This window comes from Microcaecilia unicolor, chromosome 3 (assembly GCF_901765095.1).
Source record: "Microcaecilia unicolor chromosome 3, aMicUni1.1, whole genome shotgun sequence".
NCBI classification, from domain to species: domain Eukaryota; kingdom Metazoa; phylum Chordata; class Amphibia; order Gymnophiona; family Siphonopidae; genus Microcaecilia; species Microcaecilia unicolor.
Window position 1 is genome coordinate 21,024,720 of NC_044033.1, and position 12,060 is coordinate 21,036,779.

Genomic DNA, 12,060 nt, shown 5'->3' on the forward strand with positions numbered 1-12,060 from the left:
AATCTTTCTTCACTCAACGTGTAATTAAACTCTGGAATTCGTTGCCAGAGAATGTGGTAAAGGCAGTAAGCTTAGCGGAGTTTTAAAAAGGTTTGGACGGCTTCCTAAAGGAAAAGTCCATAGACCATTATTAAATGGACTTGGGGAAAATCCACTATTTCTGGGGTAAGCAGTATAAAATGTTTTGTACTTTTTTGGGATCTTGCCAGGTATTTGTGACCTGGATTGGCCACTGTTTGAAACAGGATGCTGGGCTTGATGGACCTTTGGTCTTTCCCAGTATGGCAATACTTATGTAATATAGATGCACTTATAGGCCACAGAACAGGGGGAGCCACAGGTGCCATGGCACCCCCAAAAGTTTGCTGCCTTTCCTCTCTCCCTGTGATGCCTTTCTTCTCTTTCCTTGTATCTGCGCATACTCAATGCTGGCCAGCTGGCTTCTGTCACCTCTGAAACAGGAAGTTCGGAGGAGGCAGGAGCCGGCAGGCCTTGAACATCTGAAGGCCCTGCATCGGGCTGACCATGCAGTGTCTCCAATGTAGCTTATAGAGTTGCCACTCCAGGGGATCATAGTAAGGGAAGAAATATCTTGGGGACATAGCAGAGAAGACAAGAAATGCTGAAGAAGGGGAGGGGGAGGTTTGAATGATGCACATCACAGTCAGAGGAGGGAGAAGAGCAGGAGAGATGCTGGAGAGAGGGGAAGGGAGAGATGCAAAAGGCCATGGGGGGTTGAGAGGGTGGAATGGAGAGAGATGCTGGAGACTAATAGGGGGTTGAATAATGGACACAACAAACAGAGGGGGCAAGGGAAAGAGAAAGATGGTGAAGAGAGGGAGGGGGAGGGCAGGGGAGGGAAGAGATCCTGCAGACCATGGGGACTTGAGATGGAGGGAAGGAGAGATATGCTGGAGACCATGGAGGATGGAGGAATGCTGGACACCACAGAAGGGGGGGGGGAAGAGAAGTGCAGGAGACAGATGCTGAAGGGGGAGGTAAGGAGAGAGAGATACTGGAGACTATGGGGTGTTGAGGGGAGGGAAGGAGAGAGATGCTGGAGACTATGGAGTGGGTGGTTGGGATGTTGGACACCACATACAGGGGGAGTAGAAGGGAAGGAGAGAGTTGCTGAAGAGAGGAGTGTGAAGGAGAGAGATGTTAGAGACCCAGGGCAGGTAGAGATGCTGTAGAACATGGGGGGTTGAGAGGCAGGGAAGTAGAGAGATGCTGGAGACCTGGGAAGTGGAATGCTGGACACTACAGGCAGGGGATGGGAGAAGGGAAGGAGAGATGCTGAAGGAGAAGGGGAGAGGTGCCTCAGACCATGGGGGAGGGATAGAGATGCTGTGGACTATGAGGAGTTGAGAGGGAGGAAAGGAGAGAGATGCTGGATAAACATGGGGGGGGGGAAGGATTGAAATGCTTGACACCATGGGGGAGGGGGTTGAGAGGGACAGAGGGAAGGAGATATATGTTGATATGTTGGATGCCAAAGGAGGGGACTAGGATGCTATGTAAGGGTTGGGGGTGCAGCTTGGGCACCCCCAAACAAAAAAGCATTTCACTGCCCCTGCCTGCACGCACTTCAAGCATTTAGATTGTTATATAGTTAGACCTGAATTTTCAGTTGTTAGGGGAGAGCAAAGCATTAACCAATTGGCTTGCCAAATGATTACTGTGCACTTGTTTGTAATCTCATACGTTGTTTTATTGCAAGAGGGACTATCGTCTGGACCATTCTTGTGAACAAGGGGATATAAACTTTCTTCTCCTAAGCGTTAATATAAACTATACTCACAAATAGATTCTGTAACTAGTGTTATAGCTCAAGTAATGTGCAGGGATAACTAAAAACAAATACCTTAGTTTAATACCTTGGATCCATTCATTGTATACCATTTATAGTGCCTTTGAACTTGAGTTTTAATCATTAAAGGTTGGCTGCTTAAGTTTTGAATGTCAAGTAATTATTTTTTCTCAGAGTGCTAGAGATAAAGACAAAGCCGAGAGGAAACGGAAGGCTGACATTGCCAGATTGCGCAGAGAAAAAATCATGGCTCAAATGTCTGAAATGCAGCGGCATTTCATTGATGAGAACAAAGAGCTCTTTCAGCAAACAGTAGAAGAACTTGAGGCATCAAGTTCCACATTACATGATAATAGGTAATGAAGGACCCAGTTTTTTTTTTGAAGGCTCTCTAACTTCTGTAGAACTTGGTTACTTCATTGTATAAAGGATGCATTTGTTATAATTGCCTTACTTCATTTCAGCTCTGTGGTTCCAGATACAACACTCATAGCGTTGGGTCCGCAGCAGACTAGAGTCACTGAACACAGGCAAGTGGTTATCTGCATCCTGTGTCAAGAAGAACAGGAGTTCAAAGTAGATAACAAGGCGATGGTCCTGGCAGCATTTGTCCAAAGATCAACAGTGTTGTCAAAAAACAGAAGTAAAATTATTGAGAATGTTGGTAAGTAGCACCCAAATCTGTACTATACGTTGTAAAGCTTAGACGGTTACCTTCCTTGTTACCATCGTTGTGAAGCCTTTGGGTTATATCATCATTAATATCTAGTAGTTACGATACTTGGGATGATTGTAGCAAAAGGTGATTAAAAGATTCTAAATGTTCTATTGCAGGAGCATACGGTTTCGCTTTAGCAGTATACATTGTTCCCCAGGTTCTTTATATGTTGCACAAATTTGCGCAAATAAATTGGATAATGAGCTCTGAACCGTCAATAGTTGGGTGCTAACAACCAATTATTGATAATAATTGACACTCATTAAATTTTTTTATGTGCACATCTGGATGCACACTATTCTTTTATAAGGCATGGTGCCTAACTCCCATGGTGCATATTATTATTATTTATTGGATTTATACTCCACATTCATGTGAGTGAAGGCTCAGATCTATGTGGCTTACATAAAACAACGCAGATATACAAATACAGGTTAGGGATACATGATATGGTGGAGGTAATAGAATTGTAGTTGCACGAAATGTGGTTACAAGGATGGAGGGAGAACTAGAGGAGAGTGGACTGTAAAAGGTTCAGGGTGGGAGAGGAGGGGGTAAGTGATCGGGAATTGATTATCGGGTATGCCTTGGAACTCTGGTTTATGACACACCTACTACTACTACTTATCATTTCTATAGCACTACTAGACGTACTAGTAACAGAAGTTTCTTGTATAGGCATGTTTTCAGTTTTTTTACGAACGTTTTCGTAGATGGTGTTTTTTCGTATGTCTTTTCCCAATGCATTCCAGCATTTGGCCGCATTGTATGGGAGACTGGCGGTTTGGGCCGATTTATAGACTACTCCTTTACAACTGGGGGGATGGACAGTTAGGTGGTCTCTTAGCTTCTGCTTGAAGGTGGGTAGCGGGAGTTCTATTGGCGACATCATGTAGTGTGGCGCTGTGCCATGGACTACTTGGTGTACGGAAGCACAGATTTTGAAAACAATTCTCACTTTTATTGGTAGCGAATGTAGGGATTTGCAGCAGTGGGGTGGCAAGATCATATTTGGATGCACCGCATCAGACGTGCAGAGGTGTTTTTTTATCTTTTTGAGGATATAGTCCCTGCATATACTGCTTTACTGTAGTCTATCTGTGACAGCATGAAATTTTGGATTAAGATGTTGGAAGGTATGTTTAGAGAAGTACATTCTTAGTCGTTACAGTTGCCATAGCTATATGAATACTTTTGACGTTAGGTGCTGGTCGAGTATTATTCCTAACACTTTGATGTTGGTGTTTAGAGAGTATTCTGTCTGCTCGATACAGAATTTGTTGCTTTTGATTGGTTTGTATGAGCTGATTATCGTTATGAATTTCGTCTTTTCTTGAGTTTCATCTTGAAGGCTGTGGCCCATGATTCCATCAGGTCTAGTGCATGTATGACATTTAGTACATCTTGGACGTCGTTAGCAAAGGGGATACATGTGGTTATGTCATCTGCGTAGATGTACGTGGTGAAACCTTTTCTCTCCAGTTTGTGGCCTAGGGGCACAAGCAAAATGTTGAATAGTGATGGAGAGATGAGGGGATCCTTAAGGCACACCACATTCTGTGATTCATTTTGATGGCAGAGATTCTGTCATCTTCACTTTATAGATCTGCCACTTAGGAATCCCTTAAACCAGGATAGTACCTTGTCCCTAATACCTAGGTTGTCTAGCATGTTTAGTAGCAGTCCGTGGTCCACCAGGTTAAATACCGAGGACGTGTCAAACCGAAGGATCGTGAATCTCCTGCCCATGCTGAATTCTCTTCTCAGCTCTGTCACCAAGGATGTCAGGACAGTTTCGGTACGGTGGTTCAGGCAGAAGCCTGCTTGAGGGTTGTGCAGTATTGAGAAATTCGACGTGTATTCCATGAGTTGTGTTGCAACTATGCCTTCCATTACCTTTACTCATCTGATATTTATTGACGTCAGTTTTGTTGTTGTTGTTACTTTTAGACTCCGGTGTGGCCAAAACACGGCTCATGTTGAGTCATTGGATGTTTTAATAAACTTCTTATATTTTGGACATCATCTAACTTCTATTTTTTTTGTTACCTTCACTGTGTTTGGCATATCTGTGTGATTGCGAGGGTTCCTGTTCTTCTTCTGTTTTTTTGTTCTCTTGTGGGTTTTTTTTTTTTTGCAATAGTGAGATACCATTTCTATCTGGTTCATAGGAGCCAACTGTTCAAAATAATTGGGGGTGCTATCTAGTGGAAATTACCCCTCCTTGTACACAGTCACAGAGCTTGCTTAATATTGGGGGTGCTCAAGCACCCAGAGCATCCACAGGCCAGGCTCCTATGGTCTGGTTGCAGTTGTAGAGAAGCACACATACTGGTGAAAACAGAGATGTAACTAGAGCACCAAAAAAAAAAAAAATGGATTTGACCCTTCACTGTACTTCCAAAGCAAGCACACCTTGCTGAACTTGTGAAGTATGAAAACTGATTGAGAGGAGAGTTTCCAAGTGTTGCTGTTCATATTCCTGTGCCTTATTATGTTGTATTAACTTTGTTTTAAGTAAGTTACTGAAAATCACTACTAGTATTCAGTTATGCAAAAACAAATTATTATTGAAATACTTAAATACTGAACTGTGTTTTATGCAGAGAAGTATGATCCATTGTTCATGCACCCAGATTTGGTCTGTGGAACTCATACTGGTAGCTGTGGGCATATTATGCATGCCCAGTGCTGGCAAAGGTAATATGAGTTGCTTTAAGTTAACCTTTTTTTTTTGTTTTTTTTGTTTTAAATGCTGCTATTTACATTGGTGGTGTGCTAATGTGCACATAGCACTGACAACATCAGTTTCACATGTCACAAAGTCATTCTAATAAATTGCTTAAATCTTTTAGCACAATAGAAATTTACCTTATGTCTTAATCAGTCTTTATTACTCTTGCTTTAAATTTTTTTTGTGATGAGCAAATCAGCAGTCGTACAGAAGGGTCACTAGACAGAACAGAGTGATTCTCAGAGCTTTCTAGAAAATCCAGAACAGTCTTTAGGTTTTCTGCATGTCCATGGCCTCTCAGTTTCTCTGCTTTATGGCTAAACAAGGTTATACCTGGGCATTGCTAAGAACAGTTCAAATCAGAAAGATGTTTTCAACCTTTCCTGTTCAGAGAAAGTCCAGCAGTAAGCTGACTTCAAAACCCCAATGCAAGACTTAGTGAGTTGACCGCAGTTGTGGACAAGGCCTTTGCTGAGGAGTACTCAAGCCTGTTCAGTAGCTCATTGCAAAGGTAATTGCTTTCAATTGGTTTAAGCTCAAGCATAGAGAAAAGTTCAAAGGACTGGACCTGAAAAGCATAATGAGCATGCATTGAGCCTTGAGCGAAGGCTTTGTGGTGGCAGAACACACTGAAGTAAAGCTTCAGATATGATGGAACTTCCAGGCACTCTACAATCGCCACACGTGGCCTATTCAGCCTGCAATGCAAAGACTGATCCACGTCATTCACCTCATGGTTAATTAAAGAGCTTCAAGAGATAATGCCAAAAAGCTTTCTGTGATGCTCAGTTATAGGGAGCTTGAGGGAATGTCTTGGACATATTATTTTTAGGAGTAGTAGTGAAGAATGCGCTTTGAATGGCTAGATTAAATGATATGTATATTTTGAAAGTGTTAGAATTTTGTTACTTTTTTAGAATTGTAAACTGCAGTGAGTGTTTTTCTGGAAAGGCAGTAATAGAGTAAGTCTGCCTTCGTAAAGAAGATTTGTAATATTGTAATATGGTGTTCAGGCCTTGTTTACATGTCTTTACTGTCTAGATAGCTTTAAGTCAGGATACTGTGTTTAGCTTGCCCATGCTCAAGGCCTCTTTATTTAGGACCCAAGTCCTAAATGATTGGGGGGTTTCTAGCCCTTCTTTAAAAAGCAAAAACTTAAAAATGCTTAATGGTTAATGCAGTGGCCTGAGAACCAGGGGAACTGGGTTCAATTCCCACTACAGCTCCCTGTGACTCTGGGCTAGTCACTTAACCCTCCGTTGCCCCAGTACCTGTATATAATATATACATTTCTTTGATTGTAACCAAAGAAAGGCGGTATATCAAATCTACTACTACTTATCATTTCTATAGTGCTACAAGGCATACGCAGCGCTGTACACCATACACAAAAGACAGGCCCTGCTCCTTTCCCTTTCTCTTTGATCTTTGAATCGCCAAAGGTGATACCTGGTGGCCAGATTTAGAGCCCTCTGGAAAGAGTCCTAGTACATAGTTGTCATCCTCTGAACTTTTGATCCATTGACTGTACTGGGAATAATGTATGGGAGGATCATTTAATATCGGGGGAAAATCTCCAGGTGAATAAAGGCTGAGGGTATTGGGACACCAGCACTGGTTCAGTTCGAGGTGGAAAAAAAAAGAACTATTGGTTTAAAATAAAGTAGTTCTGGAGATCACTTTTTTTGGTATATGTGACTGATCTGCTCTCATCAGAAAACACTACTTGTGAGTATAGGATAGCATAGCATAGTAGATGATGGCAGAAAAAGACCTGTACAATCCATAGACTTATAAGAAAACTAGTATTCCGGAAGGCACAGTTTCTGAAATATAATTAAGAACTGTCCTTTTCTGGATTTCTGTACTATTAAAACAATTAATATTCTTCTGTGTTCAGCATCAGGTATTCTCATGTCTGTAACCTTAAGATTTCACCCTTTTTTGACCAGTAGTTTCCATTTTCTTGGGATCCCAGCTTAATTGGAGCAGGCCTTTACTGAGCTGGGGTGCCATGAACCTTGAGTTGAAACAACCTGGGGAAGGAGAGAGGCTAACACCACCCCTTCCCCACTTCAAATCATCTAAGCTACCCCTCAGAACAGCAGTGCATTTTGTGGATCCCTCTAGAACCTGGTACATGCGCACCCTGAGTCTGCTCACTAGGTAGCGTGTGTTTTTGACGCGGGTAAAAGGCTGTTTTGGGGGTTTTTTTTGAAGAAAAGAAATGGCTGTGTGGTAAGTGAAACACTGTGCGGCCATTTCGGGGGGGGGGGGGGGGAGCCCTTACCGCTACCCATTGAGATGGCGGTAAGGGCTCCTGCGCTAACCTGGCGGTACAAAAATAGGTCATAATTTTTGTAGTGCTGGAATGGCGCTCGATAGGGTGGGAGCTACTGCCTGGCTCCTGCGATATCTTGCCGGTAGTTCTGGATTGGCCCGTGGTAAGCCCGCGGTGGGCTTACTGCCACTTAGTAAAATGGCCCCTAGGTGCTGTGTCTGGAACGCATGTTCCCCGTGACCTATGGACATTGTCGCCACAGTATCATGGCCCAAGGAGCTGAACTGCTGTGCTTGACTCCTTGGTTAAACTTAGCCACGGCAGTAGTTTAAATGTTGAATCCCTTAAGTGCATGCATTTTTCCTTTGATCTGTTGTTTACTGACTAATTCTAAAAGAGACTCGCTCCTCCAGGTATTTTGACGCTGTACAAGCCAAGGAACAGCGAAGACAACAGAGATTGCGAGTGCATACAAGCTATGATGTGGAAAATGGCGAATTCCTCTGTCCACTCTGTGAGTGTATAAGTAACACCGTTATACCCCTGCTTCCTCCTCCAAGAACTTTATATAACAGGTTAGCTTGCTTTCCTGAACATTTTCTGTTTGCTACTGTCTAATAAGCATGGATTACTTAATAGCTTTATCTTTTAGTTGAAAAAGTACTGTGAACGGATGGGCTCTTCTAATTACCATAAAGCAGAAATATTGTACATATTTTATCCAAAGGTCAACATTATTTAATACAAGCAAAAAAGCCTGTTCTTCCAAAAATGAAACGGGCCCTAGGAAGGCTATCGTCTAAGCGATTTCTCCTCTCTCCCCTGCCCTCCCTTCCATGTCAGCGATTCTCCCCTGCCCTCCCTTCCATGTCAGCGATCATCTCCTCCCATCCATGTCCACTGATTCTCCCCTCCCATCCATGTCCAGCGATTCTCCACTTCCCTCCCCTCTCCTCCATGTCCAGTGACTCGCCCCAGCCCCCACCTGCCCCTCCTTTTAAGCACCCGAGTTCCACTTCAACCCCAGCCCTCACCTGCCCACCCTCTTCTCCCACAACAGCCCTCCGTTCCTTCCTGCCGCCCTTCCTTTAAAACTTTTATTTTATCTGAAGTCAAAGCAGCGTCAGTGAAAGCGGCAGGCTCGGCTCAGCTTGCCTCCAGCCTTCCCTTTCCTTCCCTCCCCTCTCAGTGTCCCGCCCTCATCTGACGTAATTTCCTCGATGGCGGGACACTGAGAGGGAAGGAAAGGTTGGAGATGAGCCAGTTACATAGTTGCTCATTTGCATACAGTTAAGAACCCAGCCAGCCAGCCATCCAGGTACGCAGATTGACAAATTATTATATAGGAGATTCTCCAAGGGAAGTGGTGGTGGTAGGTTCAAGCTGATGGCATCATTTGATTTGTAGAGAGTCATAAGCTTTGAGTTGTAGAGCATTGAAAATTGACTGTCAGCTGCTTTTCTTTTGCCATGGCCTTTTCATCCTGTCTGTTTAGGAATACTGAAGTATTTTCACACCCTATAGAGCTAGAAGATATGAACTGCTCTACACTTCCTGATTTTTTTTTTTTTAATAATTATCAATATAGCTCATGTAATCTAAAACATTAATAGTTATTGGGCTGGTAGAAATACCTTCCAAAGCCTGGGGATGGTAAAACACTTCATCACTAGTCGCAGAACATATGTTGAGCTTTCCTGTGGGGAAGTGGCAGCTCTTTACTGTTGACCTTTCCAGGTTATCTTAACCTAATTGATGATGAATTTCATATGCAACATGGCCATGTTGGGCACTCATTTCTAAGTCCTGGGAGCTTTGAAACATCTCATTAAAGACTGCTTTTCTCCAGCAAGGTCTGCTCTTCTGTTCCATGGTGGATTTTATGGATCGGTTGCCTTCTTCTTTTCTTACCCCTGTCAAAAGACCTACCTTTTATCATAGGAATAACCATTGAAGATCGCTCTCCTAGTACCCTGGTGGAACCCATCCTACCAAGAATACTGAGTGAGAGCTCCAATAGAGATCATTTTGCAGAGATTGAAAACTATATGTATGTATGAGAGCTTTTGGGGTGGGAAAAGTGGCAATGGATGGAGGAAGAAGTAGCAGCCCTCCAGGCTTGGAGGAGAAATGGACAGAAGAGTCCTACTGGGCTTGGGCAAATGAAGACACATGTGGGTAATAATTTTATTTCAAGACAGTCATGAATATAAGAGGATTCACCTTATAATTGAGCCTATGCAATATAAGTTTTCCCAAGGTTCCATTGTTGGTCTTTTGCTTTTCTCTGAGTATAATAGGAACATAAATTTCATTACTGTCTAATTTAAATGCTTTCATCAGATTTTGTGGAGGATACTTGGGGTTTTGTATAAACCTCCACTCTTTTGTCATTGAGAATGATCCATCTATTTTCACACATCTCAGCAGTATCTTCCTGAACATACTCTAACTCTTAGGCTTAACCCCACTAATACAAAAATTCTCCACTTATCTATTTCTGTTTGTATTTTCTAGTCTCCAGTAGGTTTTCTACGTATTGATCCTCTAGTTTTGTTTTCCCCCTGGGTCTGGAGAAGTTGTTTTACTGACATTGAGGGGTTTATTTTTACTGACAACCAAGCTATTTTTAATGCTTTTCAATAGAAATGCTTAAATGTTTTAAGGGGTCCCCTCAAAGATTTTGCAGAGACCCAGAAAATTAGGGGTGGACAGGTCAGCTTTCTGTTGCTCTCACAGGTGATCTGTTGGCATCCCTAATTCATACATCTCCTCAGTGTTGTATTCTTTGTTACCAATGCCATCATAATTGTAAATTCACACTTCCTTCAGCGTTGACACCTGTGGTCTCATCTTTCATAATAACTTCTTCTTCTTCTAAGAACAGTATCTGTGTCTTAGCGGGGTTCCTCGATTCCTTAATTGGCCATCTTTAACTGCTTCAAATTGACCTTATTTCCCGACCAAGGTGCAGTTGCCTGCAAACGTTTAGACACCTGTGGTGAAATTGTGTGTTTCAATGAATCCATACATTTAAAAAATCTGACAGAACCCGTCCTGGTAAAAAGTTAAACACAATATCATCTAAGTTTTAAACTATAATCAGTATTTTACAGTTTTTACAGAGTTGAAATAAAAAAAAATAATGAATATAGCAGGTGCAAAAGTTTGGACATCCTTACAGTGAGTATTTTGTAACTTTGGCAGAAATACCAGCTTCCAAATGTTTCCTGTAGCGAGCTAAGTAGCATTTTGCTTTTAGAATTTTTCCCATTCTTCTTTGCAGTACTCCTTTGGCTCAGAAATATTCTTATTTATTTATTTAGATCATTTATACCCCACTTTTTACCACATAAAGCAGCCTCTAAGCGGCTTACAATGAACCAAAGAAACAATTACAATGACAGTAGAGAGGGTAGAGGAACGGAGGGAGAAGGGAAGGGAATATAAATACAATATTTAAACAAATAAGTAGGCAAGGAAAAGAAAACAGAGGAGAAAGTAAGGAGGGAGTCCAAAATCAGGTCTTGACTCGCTGAGACACATTAAGGCAGATAATCAGTTCCTGCGAACAGGACAGGAATGCGGGCGATAACCAACGGCTAGAATCGGCGATCCAGGAGGAAACAGGGCCCCTTCAAACGTGCAGCACTCTCCTTGCCTTAGACAGTGACTTTGGTGAAGTTGTAGAAAAGGTTCCTTCTCACAACTCTCTTATACAAATCATCATTATATAAGCAATGTTGTAATGTGGTCATCTAGCCAATTGTCTGCTAAATCTTTCAGCTTGTTTGTAATGATCTGTAGGTTCTGTTTTACAGAACCAACTAGTTTTTGGCTACTTCTACCAGAAAGTTTTCTCATTCTTTCAGATCTTATCCAACTTCATCAGTTCTGTGTAGCTTCTATCTCTTTATCATTGTTTGACAGTTGAAACTGCTAGTTGGAAGCATTTAGAGATTTATTTTGTTATTGTCTTCTAATTTGTAAATTATCTTTATTTTCAAATGTTCAGACAACTGAAAGCAGAGAAAACAATCACCACCTGATACTAGAAGAGACAGAACATTTGTTCAACTGGTGAATTGTCTTACCTGACTTACTGAACATCTGATAAGTCAATTTATTTTTTTGGAGTTTATTAATAATGCTAAAAAATAGTTGTAATGAATCAACTGTAAGGGTGTCAAAGCTTTTGCACATGCCATATTCACTTTTTTATTTTGAATCTGTCAAGATCAGCAAATAGTCATGCATTAAAAAGTGCAGAAAAATGTAGTGTTTCAATTTATACCATGTAGAGATTGTAACAACTTCTGTTTGCTTAGGTATTTATTGAAACATATATTTTGACTAGAGGAGTCAGCTTTTACATAGAAACATTGAAAAATGTAGGCAGATAAAGCCCATATGGCCTATCCAGTCTGTCCATCCATGCACATTACTTTATACTCCTTATTTCACTCACGGCAACCCTCCAATGGTACCTATTAAGTGTTAAAACTTTAGGGCTTTAC

General features: G+C 41.8%; 1 protein-coding gene across 1 annotated transcript in view; it reads left to right on the top strand.

Annotated features, from left to right (window-relative positions):
* The window catches only part of UBR2 (ubiquitin protein ligase E3 component n-recognin 2), a 282,054-nt gene that overhangs the window by 214,878 nt on the left and 55,116 nt on the right, over positions 1-12,060 (top strand). The window contains 4 exon segments of the mRNA XM_030195781.1: positions 1,985-2,166; positions 2,275-2,474; positions 5,135-5,228; positions 7,957-8,118. Coding sequence (XP_030051641.1) covers positions 1,985-2,166; positions 2,275-2,474; positions 5,135-5,228; positions 7,957-8,118 — 638 coding nt within the window.